General features: G+C 41.7%; 1 protein-coding gene across 4 annotated transcripts in view; it reads left to right on the forward strand.

Moving 5' to 3' along the window:
• The window catches only part of ptprk (protein tyrosine phosphatase receptor type K), a 640,293-nt gene that overhangs the window by 467,007 nt on the left and 150,107 nt on the right, over positions 1-23,179 (forward strand). For all 4 annotated transcript variants that reach the window (XM_078542126.1, XM_078542128.1, XM_078542127.1 and 1 more), the window contains exon 12: positions 19,043-19,316. In XM_078542126.1, coding sequence (XP_078398252.1) covers positions 19,043-19,316 — 274 coding nt within the window. The remainder of the gene's footprint in view (positions 1-19,042; positions 19,317-23,179) is intronic.

A 23,179-nucleotide genomic window follows, 5' to 3' on the forward strand; every position in this document is an offset into this window, starting at 1 on the left:
TTGCTTGTCGTCTGATCAAAGGATTAATGAGGAGTAATTTGTTGACTTCAGTTTTTTTTCATGCAGCCATTAATGTGGTCTGAGTACTTCATTTTGTCGACACAGCTCTTGATTTTTGGCTGCCAGTTTATTAAATTTGATGTTGCCACATTTAATTCAGCCCCAATTTGTGAAAAAGAAAATCAAAAATTAGCTCAATATCCATAGTGAATCAGCTTATTTGCATTAGTCAAGTTTGCTATAACAGACATAGTAGAAAAGTGGGGAGCGTGGTAGGGATGGGGGGGATGGTTGGAATGTGTAAAGCATACCTTTTTGCTTCTGACTGATAATGTAAACCCTTATTTGTAGTGATAGGACAATTTTTTCCCCATAATCTCCAAGAATGTTGTTGGTGTTGTTCCTTGATTATCAGTAAAGCTTCCTGCAACTCATTTAAAACTCATGGAAGTCACATTTAAGGAAAATGGCAGTCAAGACTGTTTCTTCAACTCGAACCTTCATCAGGAAGTGCTAGGGGTGAGCCCATCCCCTGATGAATTTATAGGAGCAATAGGCTTGCACATTTTATGGAGAGTTGCACCACCTATCATGTCATTTGAGAGGAATTTCTGATTACTTGCCATTTGTTTCGAAAGGACTTATTTTTGTCAATTCTTCATTAACTTCTTTAGCTGAATATTTTAAAATTGTTTTGTTCTACGAACATGGTCCGAGTCTCATCAAAAATAGGCTGGAAAAGTAATTTAAATGTGTTTCCTTTCTGTAGCAGGCAATAGACCATCTGCTTCAATAATTTGTGGTGGTTCATCATTTAGAATCATAAAGCAGTGAAACGGTCTATTTTAGTGGACTGGACAGATTTCTGTCCATCTGTACCCATGTTACGATATGTCATTTACATTTTAGATCTGGATAGCTCCAAGCAAAGATGGATGCAATGTCAAGGTCATAAGGCATATATGTGTCTTAGTGCATTCTGTCTCCAGTTAGATGACAACTGCAGACAAGTGGTAATTATCTTGCGCTTTGTGCCAGTGAATCTTATGGAGCAATTTGTGAACAGAATTTTCACGTTAAACATAACCTGAATAAAGGTATTATCAGTAGAAATATGAAGTTTGATATTGGTGTATATTTGTAAGGAAGATAAATGAGAGATGTTTTTGTAATCCCAAGTTAATGCCAGAAATATTTGACTTTGATTATATGGTATACACGGTTATATTTTGCACATCTGTATTTAATGTATTGAACCAGTTCTCAATCACGCAATCTCATGCACATGATTTTCCCCAGAGTGACTGCAGTCGGCTCTCAGCAAATCATTTCATAAATTTTCTTGTCATTCTAATGTTTCCTACTCCTATATTCGGTGATGTTGTCAGCCCTGATCTTAACCCAACCTGCACAATAGGAATGTGTGTGTGTGTGTTGGGGGGTGGGGGGTGGGTGATGGGGGGGGTGATAATTGGGAAGCTTGGGCAGATCACTGTCTTATGCAAAGTCCAACTTCACTCCCTATTTCAAATCGATGGAGAGTAAAATCAGGTGAGATGTAGAGTGAGCATCTGACCCAAACCAAATATATTCCTGCCTGGCATGTTATGTTAAAATCAAGGCTATGTGTATAAGTGTCTCCCACTGATCAGACACCATTTCCTTACCCTTCAAAGTTGCCATCAGCACCTCTTCCTGAAGAACCCTACCTCAATCCCTTATCATCTTTAATGACAAGCTGGTATCTAAATTTTCTTTGTTCACTGAGGTGTTAGCACATGCTGTTTTTATCATGCCCATCTTTTCCACAATTCCTTTTTCACTTTATTCCCATCCCCCTGATGCCACCCACCATGGTTAAAATCAACAAGAACAATCTTTGTAACTGCAACTGTAACACCTAGCCCTCCTTAACCTCTCTATGACATTCAATGCAATCAGCCACTCCATCTTCTTTTGTACTCCACCTCACTGGGACTGTTCTCATTTGGTTTTCCTCTCCTGCAAAGTCTTCGCCACAGTATCCTAATGTTCCATTTGTTTCTCCCTCCTTTTCCTGGTTACACAGTACCCTTCACTGGCATTATCCATATACGTAGCTTACAGATAGACTAATTTCTAACAACATTTAGCTCCACTTCTCGACCATTGTCCTCAACTCCGTGACCGTCTTTGTTTTGTCTGATTGTCATGAATGAGTCAAATTTTTCTCTAACTTAACATCAGGAAGATTTACTGCAATTATAAAGTTTATAAGGTTATGTTTTGGAACTGTGTCTTCAACTTAAGGTAAAACAGGGAGTCATGTGACCTGCTCGGAAGTCTGCTTGACAACTGGCCTGGGGCGGTTAAACATCAAAGGGAATCCCAGGTTGTGCTGTAGGGGTGATGGTGTAGGGTGTTCATGGTTGGACACAATAGCAACAGTTTCTGAGTTCACATTGGGTAGACACTGATTCGTGGCCGTCGCCCCTGGAAGGAATTCAGAGGCTGTCGGGTGTGGAGGTGGGCTGGGCAAAAGGCCGTCCTCAGCGCTCCGGCACTTTGTTGAAGCTAGGAATAGAGAGAATAAAACAAAGAAGAACCCTCCAGCCCTCATCCATCACACCCCCTCAACCCCACACACTCCCCATGCTTGATCCATGCCAACCAAAGCCACCTCATTCCCACTACCCCCTATGGCTCCTCATACTCCCCATGCCAACCTATGCACATCAGGTCCCCACCCACTCCCCACTGGTCCCTCATACCTTCCTTTCTAACCTATGCCACTCCCATAGTCTTTCATGCTCCCTATGCCAACCCATGTGCCCCACTCATCCTCATAGCTCTTTAAAGCCCCTGTGCCAACTTAGTGCCAATGTGTACCAACCCATTCACCTCCACCCACCACCCTCTGCCCTTACACCCTCTATGCCAACACACCCATTATCCATCATGGGCAGACCTCAGGACCCATGCTGAGATTAAATAAAGTTCTTAAATGTCTATTGATGAGTTCACTCTTTCAAAAAAAAATTCTCAATGATTTAAAAACTCATTCACTACATTTAACTTCCTTTAAAACCTTATAAAAACAAGCATTTGTATTCATAGTCCCACTTCAAAGAATTAATGAGCACTTGGAATTGTAATCAAACTGTGAACTGACAGGCACCCCATTGTAATAATGATAGATTGTGAAATCAGTTAAGCATCACTAACCCTATAATCGTATCCCTAATCACAGAATCTCACAGTGCAGAAGAGGCCCTTCGGCCCATCGAGTCTGCATCAACACATGAGAAACACCTGACCTACCTACCTAATCCCATTTACCAGCACTTGGCCCATAGCCTTGAATGTTATGACATGCCAAGTGCTCATCCAGGTACTTTTTAAAGGATGTGAGGCAACCCGCCTCCACCACCCTCCCAGGCAGTGCGTTCCAGACCATCACCACCCTCTGGGTAAAAAAGTTTTTCCTCACATCCCCCCTAAACCTCCTGCCCCTCATCTTGAACTTATGCCCCTTGTGACTGACCCTTCAACTAAGGGGAACAGCTGCTCCCTATCCACCCTGTCCATGCCCCTCATAATCTTGTACACCTCGATCAGGTCGCCCTTCAGTCTTCTCTGCTCCAACGAAAATCACCCAAGTCTATCCAACTTCTCTTCATAACTTAAATGTTTTATCCCAGGCAACATCCTGGTGAATCTCCTCTACACCCCCTCCAGTGCAATCACATCCTTCCAATAATGTGGCAACCAGAACTGCACACAGTATTCTAGCTGTGGCCCTCACTAAGGTTCTATACAACTCCAACATGATCTTCGTACTTTTGTAATCTAATCCTCGATTGATAAAGGCAAGTGTCCCATAATGCCTTTTTCACTACCCCACTAACATGCCCCTCCGCCTTCAGAGATCTATGGACACACACGCCAAGGTCCCTTTGTTCCTCAGACTTCCTAGTGTCATGTTAATTGAATACTCCCTTGTCAAATTATTCCTTCCAAAGTGTATCACCTCTCACTTTTTAGGGTAAATTCCATCTGCCACTTATTTGACCATCCCATCTATATCTTCCTGTAGCCCAAGACACTCAACCTCACTGTTAACCACCCGGCCAATCTTTGTGTCATCCGTAAACTTACTAGTCCTACCCCCCACATAGTCATATATGTCGTTTATATAAATGACAAATAATAGGTGACTGAGCACAGATCCCTGTGGTACACCACTGGACACTGGCTTCCAGTCACTAAAGCATCCTTCTGTCATCACCCTCTGCCTCCTACACCTAAGCCAATTTTGAATCCACCTTATCAAATTGCCCTGTATCCCATGTGCCTTTGCCTTCTTTATAAATCTCCTGTGTGGGACCTTGTCAAAGGCTTTGCTGAAATCCATATAAACTACATCAACTGCACTACCCTCATCTACACACCTGGTTACTTCCTCAAAAAATTCAATCAAATTTGTTAGGCATGACCTCCCTCTGACAAAGCCATGCTGACTATCCCTGATCAAACCTTGCCTCTCCAAGTGGAGATAGATTCTCTCCTTCAGAATTTTCTCCAGTAGTTTCCCTGCCACTGACGTGAGACTCACTGGCCTGTAGTTCCCTGGCTTATCTCTATAACCCTTCTTAAATAGTGGAACCACATTAGCTGTTCTCCAGTCCTCTGGCACCTCCCCTGTGGCCAGAGAGGAATTAAAAATTTGGGTCAGAGCCCCTGCGATCTCCTCCCTTGCCTCCCTCAGCAGCCTGGGACACAAAGCATCCGGACCTGGAGATTTGTCCACTTTTAAGCCTGCCAACACCTCCAATACCTTGTCACTCCCTATAAGCCTAAGGCTTACATCAACAGACAAGAGTGAAATAGCAAGCACTGATTTTATTAAAACTGCAGACATTTTTTCAAATATTGAAAAGGCTGAAGATTTAAGTTACTTGATAGATTCCTTGACAGTCCCAAAGAGTTTATGCCCTTTTTATGCACATTTATTTTTCACAATCCCGAAGGGCAAGTTACCTCTTTCAAAGGGTACCTGACCTCTCTCAAAAGCTTTCATTACCATATCCAGTTTTTATTTCAGATTTGCAACATCCGCAGTATTTTCCTTTTACCATCTCCAAAAGGGTAGCTTACCTTTCCAAAGAGGTACCCTTTTTCTCTAAAGGATTCCAGTAAATTTAGATCTCCTACTACCAGATCTAAAAGTGTACTTGTTGTGTTTTGGACATTCCACTAGTGATAATCACATCTGATTGAGGCGTACTGGTTTTGTCACTGGACTAGTAATCCAGAGACCCAGGATAATCCTCTGGGGACCTGGGATCGAATCCTGTCATGGCAAATGGTGGAATTCGAATTCAATAAAATTCGGGAATTAAAAGCCTAATGATGACTATGAAACCATTGTTGATTGATGTAAAAACCCATCTGGTTCTCCAATGTCCTTACCTGGTCTGGCCTGCATGTGACTCCAGATCCACAGCAATGTGGTTGATTATTAAATGCCCTCTGAAATGGCCTAGCAAGCCTCTCAGTTGAAACAAACCGCTACAAAGTCACAAAAAAGGAATGAAACTGGACAGACCACCCGGCATCGACCTAGGCACTGGAAACAACAACAGCAATCTCAGCCCTGTTGACCCTGCAAAGTCCTCCTTATTAACATCTGGGCGCTAGTGCCAAAATTGGGAGAGCAATCTCACAGACTAGTCAAGCAACAGCCTGATCTAATCATTCTCATGGAATCATACCTATCAGATAATGTCCCAGACTCCACCATCACCATCCCTGGGTATGACATGTCCCACCGGCAGGACAGACCCAGCAGAGGTGGTGGCACAGTGGTATATAAACGGGAAGTAGTTGCCCGGGGAGTCCTCAACATCGACTCTGGACCCCATGAAGCCTCATGGCATCAGGTCAGACATAGGGAAGAAAACCTCCTGCTGATTACCACGTACTGCCCTCCCTCAGCTAATGAATCAATGCTCCTCCATTTTGAACATCACTTGGAGGAAGCACTGAGGATGCAGAATGAACTCTGGGCAGGGCATTTCAATGTCCATCACTGAGAGTTGCTCGGTAGCACCACTACTGACCGAGCTGGCCGGGTCCTAAATGACATAGCTGCTAGACTGGCAGGTGGTGAGGGAACCAACAAGAGAGTAAAACATACTTGACCTTATCCTCACCAACCTGCCTGCCCCAGATGCATCTGTCCATGACTGTGCGGTGACCACTCCTACCGATACTGTCATTGTGGAGACAAAGTCCCGCCTTCACATTGAGGATGCCTTCCATCATGTTGTGTGACTACCATCGTGCTAAATAGGATAGATTTGGAACAGATCTAGCAACTCAAGACTGGGCATCCATGAGGCGCTGTGGGCCCTCAGAAGTAGAATTGTACTTGAACACAATCTGTAACCTCATGGCCTGGCATTTCCCCCATTCTACCATTATCATCAAGCCAGGGGATCATTCCGGGTTCAATGAAGAGTGCAGGAGGGCATGCCAGGAGCAGCACCAGGCATACCTAACAATGAGGTGTCAACCTGGTGAAGCGATAACACAGGACTACCAGCGTGCCAAACAGCATAAGCAGCAAGTGATAAACAGCTAAGCAATCCCACAACCAACGGATCAGATCTAAGCTCTGCAGTCCTGCCGCACCCAGTCGTGAATGGCGGTGGACTGGAGGAGGAGGCTCCACATATATCCCCATCCTCAATGATGGAGGAGCTCGGCACAGCAGTGCAAAAGATAAGGCTGAAGCATTCGCAACAATCTTCAGCCAGAAGTGCCGAGTGAATGATCCATCTCAGCCTCCTCCGGAGGTCCCCAGCATCAGAGATGCCAGTCTTTAGCCAATTCGATTCACTCCACATGATATCAAGAAACGGCTGAAGGCACTGGACAATGCAAAGGCTATGGGCCCTGACAATATTCCGGCAATAGCACTGAAGACTTGTGCTCCAGAACTTGCTGCACCCCTAACCAAGCTGTTCCAGTACAGCTCCAACACTGGCATCTACCCGGCTATGTGGAAAATTGCCCAGTTATATCCTGTACACAAAAAGCAGGACAAATCCAACCCGGCCAATTACTGTCCTATCAGTCTACTCTTGATCATCAGTAAAGTAATGGAAGGGGTCATCAACAGTGCTATCAAGCAGCACTTGCTTAGCAATAACCTGCTCACTGATGCCCAGTTTAGGTTCCTTCAGGGCCACTCAGCTCCTGACCTCATTACAGCCTTGGTTCAAAAGTGGACAAAAGAGCTGAACTCCCGAGATGAGGTGAGAGTGATTGCTCTTGACATCAAGGCAACATTTGACCAAGTGTGGCATCAAGGAGCCCTAGCAAAAATGGAGTCAATGGGAATCAGGGGGAAAATTCTCCGCTGGTTGGAGTCATACCAAGCACAAAGGAAGATGGTTGTGGTTGTTGGAGGTCAGTCTTCTCAGCACCAGGACGTCATTGCAAGAGTTCCTCAGGGTAGTGCCCTTGGTCCAACCATCTTCAGCTACTTCATCAATGACCTTCCTTCCATCATAAGGTCAAAAGTGGTGATGTTTGCTGATGATTGCACAATGTTCATCACCATTCGCAACTCCTCAGATACTGAAGCAGTCCATGTCCAAATGTAGCAAGACCTGGACAATATCCAGGCTTGGGCTGACAAGTGGTAAGTAACATTTGCGCCACACAAATGTCAGGCAATGACCATCTCCAACAAGAGAGAATCCAACCATCGCCCCCTGATGTTCAATGGCATTACCGTCACTGAATCCCCTACTATCAACACCCTAGGGGTTACCATTGTCCAGAAACTAAACTGGAACAGCCATATAAATACTGTGGCTACAAAAGCAGGTCGGAGGCCAGGAATTGTACGAAGAGTAACTCACCTCCTGACTCCCCAAAGCCTGTCCACTATCTACAAGGCACAAGTCAGGAGTGTGATGAAATAGTCCCTCAATTGCCTGTATGAGTGCAACCCCCAGAACATTCAAGAAGCTTGACACCATCCAGGACAAAGCAGCCTGCTTGATTGGCACCACATCCACAAACATTCATTCACCACCAACGCACAGGAGCAGCAGTGTGTACCATCTACAAGATGCACTGCAGGAATTCACCTAGGCTCCTTCAACAGCACTTTCCAAGCCCACGACCGCTACCACCTAAAAGGACAAGGGCAGTAGATAGATGGGAACACCACCACCTGGAGGTTCCCCTCCAAGTCACTCACCATCCTGACTTGGAAATATATCGCTGTTCCTTCACTGTCACCGGATCAAAATCCTGGAACTTCCTTGCTAACAACACTGTGGGTGTACCTACACCACATGGACTGCAGCGGTTCAAGAAGGCAGCTCACCACCACCTTCTCAAGGGCAATTAGAGATTGGCAATAAATGCTGTCCTAGCCAGTGAAGCCCACATCCCGTGGGTGAATAAAAAAAAAGCTGCTCTTAAACATGTGCAGTGCCTCAGTGACCACAGATGTGCTAAAAGATTAGAAGCTGGAAGCAGTTGTGAGCTGTTTTCTTCTTTAAGGACTATAATTTTGTGGAGAGTGCAGTGTGTGATAAGTATAAAAGAGGAATATTCCTTTCTGCATTTTAAAATATAGGTTGCCTAAAAAAGAAAAATGAGTTCTCAATGCTGCTTTTAGTCACATATTATTGTAAAAGTTTTAAAACATGAAATCTTGTCGCGTCATTCTTTTCAGCTATTAATTGAAGTCCAAATTTCTTTTTAAACATTATCGGTCTCTACAGTATTGAACCTCTCTCCATTTACTTCCCACCGCAAATGCTCACTTCACCTGAACCACTGCAACGTTGGTCTCCAGGATGATATTCCAACCCCCACCAAGCTGAGTTTCAAGCTCCAAACCCTAGTTATTTTCAACTACACACAACAAAATCTGCCTCCAACCTTAACTCACCTTCATTGCAGCTGAAACTCTTTTCTACTTTTATATTACCTGCAGATTCCTCAAGTACCTTTCTACTCTATTCTACCTAAAATCCAAGTCATTGACAACTCCGTCTCACACATTCTGTGCTGTATCATATATTGCTCAATAAATAACCCCTGACTTCCACTGGCTCCTCGATCCTTAGCATAGGGAATTGAAAATCCTTATCAGCATTTGCAAATGTTTCTATGGTTTCATCCCTTCCTACATGTGCAACCTCCTCCAAACATATGTCCCAGTCCATATCTTCTGGCCCTCTGGTTCTGGATTTCTGCAAATCCCACCTTTCCTTTGTTGCACCATGAGTGGTACAGTCTTCAGTTGTCTCAACCCTTCAATCTGCAACCCCAACCCAAAACTCCTCTAGCTCACCATATTTCAGGCTTCAAAATCTGCTTTCAAAATCTATCCTCATGAGCATATACAGGTCATTTCTTGTATTCATGTTTGATGTTCAACTCTTCTTTGTGAAGGTCCTTTTTATCATGTTGAAAGCACTATATAAATGTAAGATGTTTAATCTCTTTTCCACATCTGTCTGACTTGATGCCTAGCTGAGGGGCTGATGGTTTGCACCACTAACGCTGCCAGAATACAGGAACTAGCCAGACCTTGATCTTCCTACGAAGACACTGCAGTTTCCTCTCAACATCATGTTTGATATGGCTCATTTTGTGCATTAAAAATAAGAAATGTAAATTCATCCATCACCACTCTGGTGTTGAATGCAACATTGAGGCCCTGCACAGTTTCACTTTTTGAAATTTAAATTATTTGCTTCAACTTTAAATGGCAAGAAAATTCAATTGTACCTGAAAACAAGTGCAAAAGAAGCCACATGATTGATGCCGCCAATTTATTATAATGAATCAGGTGTGTAGCCAGCTATTCATCGACTGTGTGTTGGGGTTGAGCAGTTGTGGAAATTCAACATCTCTGGTGCCACTTATAGACAGGGAGCACCTTTTGAAGGGGAGGTGCACTCTGAAAGCAACAGAGCAAGTTTTAAGGAATTAAATAGCAGCCGGCTCTACGCGAGAGGCCATCAGGCTCTCCAGTGTTGCATTGGAGACCCTGGTCTAAGTGGTGGACAGGAGGATGAAGATGCTATTTGGACAGCAGCTTCACCATCAGTGTGAAGAAGTCGCAGAGGAGGTCAGCGCTAAGAGTTTAGCTCCGAGGACATGACTGTAAAGCCAAAAAATGTTAAACAATCTCACCAGAGTTGACAAGGTAAGAATGCTGATCTCTTACACTCAATAGACCCCCTCAGCCATTGCCCTTTTCTCTTGAAATCACTGCATCGCACCTCGCTGCATCTGCTTCTCCTCATACTCTCACAGCCATCACATTCGCAACCCTTGTTTCCTCACAATTTGACTTTTGCCCTAAATATAAACTTTTCAACCATGATGAGCATGTTCTCCGAACACCTCAAGATTGTAGCTAAATATCCCTTCTTTGCAGAAGAAGGATATGCACAATGTGATTGAGGAGGATGTAATTGGAGAAGGTTGAGCCCACCTGAATACCCTCTCTGTCATGGAAGAAAAAGTGATGGTTGTCATAGACAGAGCAAGAGTCGTAGCCATGACAATTAACACTGCAGGTGACTACGTTGGGGTTCCTAACTATATTCTTCCTTTCCCTTACCTTGCTGTACTCACTATGTATAACAGCTGTTGTAAGCAGTCATTACTTTTTCTGTTCTTCCTTCACAGTGAAAGCTAATCATTTTCCTTCTCTCTTATTTCAGGAGCTGGAAATGTTGAAGTGCTTCTGCTGCTTCAGGGAGAAGAGGCAAATTGTTTTGAAGATGCACTGTCATTCAATCTAAATCTTGAAAACACCAGCTCAAATACTAGAACAAAGCATACTTTAAAGGGCAGGCGAGAAGAGGGGTCTTCATGTGGTGCAGAAGGAATATAACCCCACTGCTGTCAGACCTTCAGAAGATAAGATTGTGTACTATCTCTATTGCAAAGGATTACGATGCAGACATTGAGGGCTGATTGGCATATACCAGGAATTCTAGATGCACTGGATAGCCTGCCAGTGAGCTTGCACATGCTGGTTCAGAGCATAGAGAAGTCCAGCTCCAAATTCTGAGTGTGCTCTGTGTTGCCCTCAATGTATATCTAAAGTGTCCTCAATGGAGCAAAGGCAGCACAGAGAGCTGGCGCAGGCTAAATTAATTGGGGTTGCTGCCAGCAAAGTGGGCACAATGCAATCCCTGGGGTCACAAACTGGCTGTAGAGACTGGAATCCCTTTCTATTCATAAAGATGCTAGGATGATGATGGTAAGTGTTCAAGGCAATATGGGCAGTTGGCACCCTGGGGAAGCCTGCCATGTAGGCAAAGCCTAGTTCCCTCTTGTCGTAACTCTCTCTACCCATGGGAAATAGCTTTCCTGGCACAGAGAGACTAGGCGACCCCCTGCTGCATTCTGGAAGAACCCCGTTGCATAGAACATGAGGGTCACAGTGATATCAACAGCCACATCCAGTGCTGTCCATTCCCTAGTACAAGGCTTGAGCTGTGACTGCAACTTGGTGACGACCTTCTTTGTGAAGTGGAAGCACCTTATTGCTCTTCAGTGAATTTCAGGTAAGAAAAATGCTCCCTGAAGTGTCACTCTGGATATGGCCTCTTACACAGTGCTGCTCTCCTCCCTCTTCTGCAAGCTGCTGCTGCTTTCTCCTGACTTTGTCGCTCCCCTCGTTCTCCAGCTCTTAATGATGACCCAATCAAGCTGCCTGTGCGATAGACTGTTTAGAAGGCTGCAAAGACAATGAATCACAAGCAAGAAGTTATTCCTGGAAAGTCAGAAGTTTCCAATCAGAAGACAGGTTAAAAAATATCCTGCAGTTAACCAGCAGCCTCAAATGATAAGCCAATTAATCTGTATGTAATCAGTGAGCCTTTTAAATGCTTCTGTAAGGCTCTCCTTGTTTATTAGTACCACAGGTTACTGGGCAAGTTATTTATGTCGCTGGGCAGACGCTGAGGAAACCCAATACCTCAAAACCGTTTATTTTAATCAGCAATTTTCTGGTGTGTGCCTTGGATGCTGACAGAACAACCCAATCCCGTATGGTGGGCCGTGTACTTCCAGGATGTACCGAGCTCAGCCACCCCAACACCAGTATCCTTCTCGACCATGTTAGATGCTTAGATGCTCATTTTATGCTTGGAGAAAGGAGTGCAACCCATCAAATTTCTAGCCCCATCTGTCCTTATGAGATAGCATTATCATTTAATTTTACACAATATTTGTATTTTGTTGAGCCATACTGAGGTCACTGTGCATTCTGGCAATGAAGAAAATAGAGTTGGAAAACCACTGACTGTGTAAGAAGGAAAATTGCACAATATGCATTGAACCTTTTAAAACTGGCTGTCTAAGGTGATTCTCTGCACAGCAGCAAGAGTAAATTGGAACCAGGATTGCTTCTGAGTAGATAGCTCAAGGGCAGCATTGATCTTGAAGCAGTTGCCTTCCTGCTTTCTTGATCACAGGCAATGATTGCTCCAAAGAGACTGGAAATGGAGGGGAAAATGATATGAAAAGCAAAGGATATGGTATTTACTTTCACAATAATCATCGGAACAAGAATTATAAATGTTTTGTTTCATAACCTCTGTTTCAATCTAAGTCATACTACTGTAAATATTGCAGAACTGGTGTGGGTTTATGTTTATGTGGTATAACCGAAAGAGTCCTTGAAATCTTTCATTATTTGATTCGGATCAGTTCAGACATCTTTGGAAGTTCCAGTTAAGTGCAGTAAAGGGTGTTGGAGCAAATAGCACCACAGGGTGGCTATAAAATTGACTGAAGTGTTCAAAATAAATACATAAAACTCTGTGGCATTCATACTAAACAAGATTACTGAACTGTTCAGGTAATGTAAAATAAATCACTGGCCAAGATTGGCATGGCTACTGAGATATAAGCTCAAGTTATGAGGATGGGTTTTGCATAAATGTAATTGAAACGCCTTTCCTATTTAAACTCAAATAGTCTATTATTTGATGTCTGGTATGGTTTTTACTGTGATTTGATAAATATGCTGGCAACATCTGGCAATTGGATAACAATACTGAATCAACTCCTTTTTTATGTTAGCAAAAGCTTTGTGGCTTGTTACAGTCTCAATTTGAAATGTCAGTTCAATGCAAAGTGGTTCAAGAGTTCAGTAATATCTGTTTTTTTAATTAACCCTACAAGTGTTTAAAAGATTTCAAGTTGCATTTTCCTGGCACACTGCTAGAAGTAAAGAATGAAGAGGTTTTAGAAGCTCAGACTGAGGTATCAATGGCACTGATGGGTCTACACGGTGGTTCAGAAGCAGATGAGAGAGTCCCACAGGTGTATTAGCAACAGAAATGTTAGTGGCCATCCAAAGTTACTAATAGCAGTGTTTGCCGAAGGCTCAAGTAGGCATCTCAAGATGTCACGCCTGAGACCTGTGATGGCTGGTAGATGAATCCCAAAGCTTCCCTGAGCTCCAAAGTTAATGACAGTGAAGATGGGTAGACTTGATTAGAAGAAGGAGGCAAAATGTAGGTGCTTAAACCTGTGGAAAAAGCAATGGAGTAAATTAAAGAAAAAAAACTTGCATTTAAAAAAAACTATAGGTAACAAGACATTAAAAATAATATCAACTTAACTAATCACATGGACCAAGGAAGTGGTCCATTGAGGAGGAGTGATGAAGAAGTGATGGGAATATATACTTAGCATTATAGTTACTTTACAGTTAAAAAGAATATCTCGCATTCTGTACCCATGTGGGTCATCTAGGAATGACAGAAAATGGGAATTGCACGCTTTTTTTAAGGCTTTTAATATTTTCCAGGTGTATGTATGTTGGTGCATACATGCCATCAGTTGAATTTCATACAGACTCAACATTTTGGTCACCTGATTTCTAAACTGCAGTAATACTCACGAGAATAGTAATGGGGGTTTAGGAGGTGTTATTATCCCCGTGGAGGCCAATAATGTGAAAGAACTAAACTTCCCAAATGACCCGAATGGAAAGATCCCATGGACAAAATTTCACTTTTTAAAACTTCACATTCAAGTTCAAAATCAACATAAATTAAACAAGAGTTAACAGGTAAATTGTATTGTCAATAGAGGTTCAGTGGCAGACATTTAAAGGGATATTTCAGAATACACAGAAAATGAGAGAGAGAAATTCCAAGGGGAGGGCCCACCATCCGTGGTTAAGTAAAAATGTTAAAAACAGTATCATCTTTAAAGAAAAAACATTTAATTATGCAGAGACGGGTGGCAGATCAGAAGATTGGAAAGAATATAAAGAACAGTAAAGAATAACAAAAAGATTAATAAGGAGGGGAAATTATAGTACGAGAGAAAGCTAGCTAGTAACATAAAGTAATCTTAGTAAGAGCTTCATTAGATATTTAAGTAAGAAAAGAGTTAACAGAGCGAGCATTGGTCCTATAGAGAGTGCATCTGGGGAATTGATAATGGAAAGTAGGGGGACGGGGATGGATTAAACAGATATTTTGCCTCGGCCTTCACTATAGAGGACACAAGTAACATCCCGGAAATAGCTGTAAATCAGGAAATGGAAGGAATGGAGGAACTCGGAAAAATTACAATCACCAGGTAAGTGGTATTGAGCAATTTGTTGGGACTGCGGGCTAACAAATCCTGAGGACTGGATGGACTTCACCCTAAGGTCTTGAAAGAAGTAGCTAGTAAGATAGTTGATGCACTGGTTTTAATTTTCCAAAATTCCCTAGGTTCAGGGAAGGTTCCATTAGATTGGAAAATAGCAAATATAACTCCTTTGTTCAAAAACAGAGGGAGTCAGAAAGCAGGAAACTATAGGCCAGTTAGCTTAACATGTCATAGGGAAAATGTTAGAAGCTATTATTAAAGATGGTATAACAGGGCACTTAGAAAAATTCAAGGCAATCAGGCAGAGTCAACATGGTTTTGTAAAAGGGAAACTCATGTTTAACCCATTTATTGGAGTTCTTTGAAGGAGTCATATGTGCTATGGATAAAGAAGAACCGGTAGATGTACTGTACTTAGATTTCCAGAAGGCATTTGATAAGGTGCCATGTCAAAGGCTGTTGCAGAAAATAAAAGCTCATGGTGTAAGGGGTAACATATTGGCATGGATAGAACATTGGCTGGCTCACAGGAAGCAGAGAGTTGGCATAAATGGGTCTTTTTCTGGTTGGCAGGATGTAATGAGTGGTGTGCCACAGGGATCAGTGCTGAGCCTCAATTTTTTACAATTTATATAAATGACTTGGATGAAGGGATCGAAGGAATGGTTGCGAAATTTGCTGATGACACAAAGATCGGTAGGAAAGTAAATTGCGAAGAGGACATAAGCAGACTACAAAGTGACATAGGTTAAGTGAGTGCGCAAAGATCTGGTAAATGGAGTATAACGTGGGCAAATGTGAAATTGTTCATTTTGGCAGGAAGAATAAAAAAGAAGCTTATTATCTAAATGGTGAGAGATTGCAGAGCTCTGAGATTCAGAGGGATCTGGGTGTCCTAGTGCATGAATCACAAAATGTTAGTATGCAGGTACAGCAGGTAATTAGGAAAGCTAATCGAATGTTATCATTTATTGTGGGGGAATTGATTACAAAAGTAGGGAGGTTATGCTTCAGTTGTACACTGCATTGATGAGACCACATCTGGAGTATTGTATACAGTACTGGTCTCGTTACTTAAAGATGTAAATGCATTAGAAGCAGTTCAGAGAAGGTTTACTAGACTGAAACCAGCAATGGGCGGGTTGCCTCATGAGGAGAGGCTGGACAGGTTAGGCTTGTATCCACTAGAATTTAGAAGAGTAAGAGGTGATTCAATTGAAACTTTTAAGATCCTGAGGGGTCTTGACAGGGTAGATGTGGAGAAGATGTTTCCTCTTGTGGGAGAATCTAGAGCTAGGGGTCACTGTTTAAAAATAAGGGCTCACTCATTTATGACAGAGATGAGGAGAATTTTTTTCTGAGAGTTGAGAGTCTTTGGACCTCTCTTCCTCAAAAGGTGGTGGAAACAAAGACTCTTTGAATAGTTTTAAGGCAGAGCTAGATAGATTCTTGATTAACAATGGGGTGAAAGGTTATCAGGGTTAGGCAGGAATGTGGGTTTGAGGTTATGTTCAGGTCAGCCATGATCTTATTGAATGGCAGAGCAGCTTTGAAGGGCCGAGTGGGCTACTCCTCCTAATTCATATGTTCATATGTAGGGCAACTGGTTGAATTCAAATTCAATTAGTACATTTGGAATATAAAGCTCGTCTCAGTAATGGTGACTATCATAGTTTGTTGTAAAAACCCATCTGGTTCACTCATGTCCTTTAGGGAAGGAAATCTGCCGTCCTTACCCGGTCTGGCCTACATGTAACTCCAGACCCAGAGCAATGTGGTTGACACTTAACTGCCCTCTTAATAAAAGAAAATGGCCTAGCAGGTCACTCGAGGGCAACTAGGGATAGGCAACAAATGCTGACCTTGATAGCAATGCCCACATCCCATGAAAAAGAACAAAGAAATAAAAATTTCAGTGATAGTAATTTCATTGAATGCCAAGGGGCAATGGTTAGATTTTCTCTTGTCTCTCTGGTCATTGCCTGGCACATGTGTGGCACAAATATTACTTGCCACTTATCAGCCCAAACCTGGATATTGTCCAGGTCTTGCTGCATATAGACATGGACTTCAGTATCTATGTTATGGCATGGTGGATGGTAAATGCCAAGCTGCTCAAGTCCCAGAGGGAAACTTGAAACAGCTGCCACAACTGTTTTGCAATTTGTATTTTATTTTGAGATGCAAGCCTTGAATTCAATAGTAATAAGTCCACTGAGACTTAGAAGGTTTTTGCAAAACTAAATTAAACATTTATTAATAGAAGAAAACATTTTAAGCACGTACAAAGGTCTACAAATTACTACCATAATAACTCCTAACTCCCCTAATTAATCTGGCTCCCAGTTACACCTCTGTTAAGACAACAGTAAAACAAATAGAATTAAACCGACCCAGGCAAAGCACACAATACCCTGGAAAGTGATATTCAAAGTTAATTTTCTTAGCTTTGGTTCCTGTAGACAGCAACTTGATGCATAGAGGCTGGAGGCTTTCACACTTGTTAGGTCTTAAAATGCTTTCTCCCTTACACATAACCTCATCTCCTTTATACATGTTTCTCCATTTTAATGCAAATTCCATTGTTCTCGTATGTTTTTGCAACTTTATTTTTGTCATAATATAAATCTTTTCATAGAACTAATTTTATCAGTAACGTTTGGAAAAAATAAACACACTCTTTGGCTTAGCTTCTTCTGGCTAAATGTAACATCTTACCACCTCTCTGAAATTCAAACTAACCTAATTTATCTAAAAATGAAAATGTTCCTCACACTTCACATTCTAAAACTTCAGCCACGTTTACGTATTTAGCATTTCAAACCTAGCTTCCCTTTTGATAACTCCAAAGCTCCAGACCAGTTGTCTCCAATTCAATTAAGGTCCCCACACACACAACCTCCACACAGAGAAAATAAGCCAAACCCCACTATTAATCTTCCTTTACAATAAATCATCATAATATTATGGAAATTATTATATTTTCACGACAATTTGAGGAATCATGAATTGTTCTGAAAATTGTGCAATCATCAGTGAACATCCCCACTTCTGACCTTATGATGGAGGGAAGGTTATTGATGAAGCAGCTGAAGACGGTTGGGCCTAGGACACCACCCTAAGGAACTCCTGCAGTAATGTCATGTGACTGAGATGATTGACCTCCAATAGCCACAGCCATCTTCCTTTGTACTAGGTATGACTCCAATCAGTGGAGAGTTTCCCTGATTCTGATTGACTCCAGTTTTGCTAGGGCACCTTGATGCCACACTTGGTCAAATGTTGCCTTGATGTCATGGGCAGTCACTCTCACCTCACCTTTGGAGTTACGCTTTTTTATCCATGTTTGGCCCAAGACTGTGATGAGGTCAGGAGCTGAGTGGAATTTGTAAAAATGGAGGCTCACTGTCCAATTATGGTAGGACTATAACTTGTCCCACCCTTAAAGGACATAATAATCTAGTAATTTGACACACATGAGAGAACTCCATGAGCTAATCAGCTAAATTTTAAAATGCATAGAATATACCAAACCCATGTCAGAGTGATCGTATTCCTTCAGTGGGTAAATCCCCTGTATCTCAGATCATTATTATATTGTTGTTAGTGGGAGCTTGCTCTGTGCAAATAGGCTGCTGCGTTGCCTACATTACAACAGTGACTACACTTCATAAGTAATTCATTGGCTGCAAATCACTTTGGAATGTACTTTGGTCATGAAAAATGCTATATAAATGCAAGTCTTTCTTCTTTAAAATATGTCATTGACGCTACACATGATAGAGCTGCAGTCTGTGCTAAGTTTACTGAGCTCACCTGATGCACTACATTGAGTTACTAAATTGGACTCTTCATTCCGGACCTGAAGAAGGGGGAAGAGGAGACAGCCTGGAGGGCGTGTACATGTCAGTACAGGAATTACCCAGGGGTCCATTTCTTGCTAACTATTGCGTGACACCTGGTAAAAAGTGAATGTACATGGATTTGGATAAGGGCAGAATCAGGTTTGACTGTTTCCTGTCCCCATATTTGAATTGTTTGGTTGAGATACCATAGAGCTCTGCACCAGCAGGAGTTGCCACCTTTGAGTGGATATTAGAACAACATTGTGTGCCGAACACCATTGAGTGCTTTGACTTTTTTTTAAAACAACAATTTTACTGGAATGGACTTATTTTTGGAGAATCCAAAGATACTTTCATAGATTTTCTTTTTAATTAGATGAGATGTTCTATTCTTCACCAAAAGCTGAAGCATCTTGCTTTACTTGCCAGAAAATGATTGCATTGAATGGCCAATGGAAAGTTGAAAAATATTTATAACCTATATAAAAAAAAATGAATTTGCTGCACACATTGGTAAATTAAGCTTTCTATTTGTTTTTTCAAAGTGCCTACCAAGTTGTTGTTGAAGAAGTGAATTCCCGCAGGTCTAAAAGGGAGGCCAGCTCAGCAGAGTGCTTCCAGATTCCAGTCACCTATCAAACTGCTGCAGCTCGAGGGTCACCATACTATTACGCTGCAGAACTTCCTCCTAGTGGAGTTTCTGAACAAACTACTTTTACAGTGGGTGACAATAAAACCTACAACGGTTTTTGGAATCCTCCTTTGGCCCCCAGAAAGGGATATCACGTACACTTCCAAGCTGTGAGCAGTGTTGAAAAGGTGAGTGGTGTGCATTAGTAATTAAAATATTTCACCTTGTCTGATGCTTTGCTGTAATTTCTGAGTGAATTTTGCCTCCACATATTACAATGCCATTTATGATAAACATCTGTTTAGATGCCAGGTGTGAAAATCCTTGGAAGATTTCTAGTAGATTAAAGCTAAAATAGGTAGGACAAAACGGAAAATGATTTCAGCATATCTTTCCATGTTTAGCAATGTAGAGCCAATAAAAATGTCGTAATCTCCAGGTTATATCCACTTTAGATTAAATTGAACATACAAAGAATCTATATTTCTGAAAGGATCTGCTGCAATGAATATTTGTAAATTAAATTTTGTAAGAATTTGAGACCATACAATATATTTCGGACAAGGGGACACTTGATGTAGTGGTTTCAGAACAATTTATTGAGCAACGAAAATTATACTTAACAAACAAAGACAATTGGTATCATAGTTCAGATGGCTCTTGCTTCCCACCAACTCTAGCGGCACAAACGACTCGTGACTCCTTTTCTTATTTCTCTCCTTATGTCTTCTTGAAATCTGCGCAATGAACCTCTTTTCTCTGTCCTTTTTATCTTCTGTAGCCAGGGCCTCTTCATGTGTTATGATGTTGCCGTTATGCTTTGATCTTATTTCATCTGTCAATATATAGATTAACTCTCCAATCATGGTCACAACCTGTGGTCAGAACCTGAACAGAATATCCTTAACACACAAACAGTTCATCATTAACTTTTTCTGTATAACCGTTTGCTAGATATGATGAAGCCTATAATCATTTAATTATAGCCCCAAAGCCCACTGATCTATACATTTCAAAGCATATCCTTTGATCGCAACTGATAATATAACATCTGTCCTCTACTTCCCTTTTCTTATTCACGTTATCAGTTCATAGCATCAAAACCCGTTGGTGTAATTTCGATTTAACTCAAATCTCACAGGCAATATTTCCTCACACATGTAAAGTTAACTCTTCATCTACCAGAAGCACGTGCAAAATGCACATGAAAATAATTCATAGCACACACAATATGAAAAAAGGGGAAAAATATACAGAAAAGATACAGGAAGCATAAAAATGTTCACATTTCCTACAAGTTGCATTACTCAAGAGTTTTGGTCAGTGGAGTGCCATGAGATTCACTCTTGATAGAAAAATATTCAGGAAATTACTCGGGAGTTCAGGCTTCTTTTGAAATGCGTGGCAAGAGTTGCAATCTAATTAATAGGTCTACTTTGAGACAGTGTTTAATATTTTGAATAAGAAAAATAATTTAAGTGGATTGAATGATCAGCTGATGGGGTTAAGGCATTCTTACTTCGCTTGTTCCCCTTATGACCTTTTAAGAGGAATGGAAAAGTAAAAGAGGCGGAAATTATTTCCTGTATTTTGTGTTGAATTTGAATCTTTCTTGGCAGTGAAAGATACATTCTTTCTCTCTCTCCCTCTGTCTCTGTTTATCATTCTCATAAATAAGCCTCAATCCATTTCTTAATGAAGACCCAAAAGGTAGAGTAGTTTGCGTCTCGGCTCTCAATGCCTAAACTAGTTCTGTAGGAAACAGAAATGACACAGTATGGCAGTAATTTATTTTATTCAACACTGGGGTTAAGCAAAGTCACCAGGAATTTGCTTGGGAATGCTCCTATTCCATCACTGTAATTTCAGCAGAATATTAGCAATGACCCTGGATTGGTTAAATTAGGTTTCTGCCAACATTCAACAGTGGCTATTTGGCAGAATGCCCAAGGAAATACAACTGGTTAAAATTATTGTTTTGCTGTGGTGGTAAAACATTTGATATAAGTTTAATATATGCTTAACATTGATCTCCACAACACTGATGTGTAATTAAATATTAAATTTCTAACCACAACCTCACCTCAACTTCCTGATCACCTTGCACTCTATATTTAATAAAGTCATGAAGTATACAGAATGATTTATAAAATTACTTTTGTGCAGACAGAAGGAGAAAGACTTGGTAGAATACCTTGAAATGGTGTTTGTTTTGCACATTAAGCACCATAGTTATACCCCAGTGACATAGTGGGTAATCTATTTTCAATTTGTTTCTATGGTACTGGTGCCAGAGGGGACCCCCTTCAAAGTTGCTTAGAAAAAAATGAGGGGAACCAATGAAGGCATGTCAGAGAGACCAGCCATCACAAGAAATGCTTTGTGCCCACTTATCAACTCCTTTGAACCCCATTTGCAGGAAAATGTAGCTGGACCTCACTTTGGAAGATAATTAATGCACGTAGCCACCCGTCTTCTCAAAGAAAGCTGGAGCAGCAGATCCAACATCATTATTAACAAGTGTAAATGCCTGACTAATAATGTTGGATATTTCCACAGAAATATCCTGAAGAAGTTATGTTTTCAATGACACTGTCTGAAAGAAAGTATGCCAGTGATAGACGGCCACAGTGGCCTGATTGGCTACACCTGCTATAAGGCCATTGATCATTTCTACAGCCCCTCCCCTGGCACTGACCATAGAGAACTATCTTACAGTACCCAGATTTGCAAAGAGCCAGGTGTAACACTGTGTTTACTTTTAGAAGGACATCCACAGCTACAAAACCACTGGACTGGAACATTCAGTGATTGTAATGATTAACAGTTGGCCTGTAAACTTGCTGTACTTTCCTGCTGTAATGCTGATCAATTTAGGTAATAATATGGGGGAGAATTTTCTCCCTGTTGGGGGGGATTGTGGGTGCAGACTTGTGCACAGCCGATCGCCGCCTGCAATCAGCTAGGCGCCGCCATTTTATGTGGGCGGGCCAATTAGGTGCTGAGCACTCCCTCTGCGGGTGGGGGGGGGTTGCCTGAGTCGGGGCCTGCGCTCTTTTGCGCATGTGCGCGAAAGAGTGCAGAAATCTCCTTGAGGCACAGAGCTGCTTCAGGGAGATTAGTTTAAGTTCAAAAAATCTTAATAAAGGAAAAAAAAAATTTAGGATGTGTCCCCCCATGTGAAACTGTCACATGAGCTGGGACATGTCTATGGATTGTATTAAAAATTTCTCAAACCTTTAAAAATCTTCATGAAACCTCATCCTGCCCGTGGATGAGATTCCATGAAAAATGCAAAGGCCACCTGGGCTCTTTGCCTGCCTGCCAACCTTAAGGTTGGACGGGCAGCTGAGCCTATTGCTTTAATTGATAGTTAACTGGCCTTAATAGGCCTTTGACAGTTCGGCGGGCGCACAGCTGACTTCGCTGTACGCTGGCTGAACTGAAAATCTGAATTATGCGCGCCCCCACTTCCCTGAGCCAAAGATTCTGCCCATTGACTAGTATGAGGAGCCACATTCTTCTGCTCTTTTTATTCTTTCATGGGATGTGAGCATTGCTGCCAAGGTTGACATCTGGTGCCTTTCCCAATTACCCTTGAAAAGACGTTGGTGAGCAGTGGCAACAGTCATAAAATGGAGATCGGGTGCTGGTTTGCTTAATTTGTCATTAGACTTGACGCCTACGACATCGTTTCCGTCCCTTCCTTTTTGCCTATCACTCATTCTTGCTTGTCACTCATTCATCTCCTCCCTCAACCTGGGTAAAGGATGTTAATAGGTTCAGATAACTATAGAGGCTTCCAAGGATTATTCAAATTTTCATTCTCCTATTATGATAGTCCCCTGTAACTGGTTCTAGTCCCTTAAATTTGACACTTAACAATCGAACATGTACCTGAAACTATGCCAATAAACTGACTTGGGAAAATTGGGTTAATTTTTTTTAATGAAGAGATAGCAAGTCCTTACATTGTGAAATCCTTTTTTCTTCTATTTTTGCCTGAAACTAACTTTCTTTATAAATAATGATTATACTAAGGAGTATTTTT

The sequence above is a fragment of the Cetorhinus maximus genome, chromosome 5 (assembly GCF_964194155.1).
Source record: "Cetorhinus maximus chromosome 5, sCetMax3.hap1.1, whole genome shotgun sequence".
NCBI lineage: Eukaryota > Metazoa > Chordata > Chondrichthyes > Lamniformes > Cetorhinidae > Cetorhinus > Cetorhinus maximus.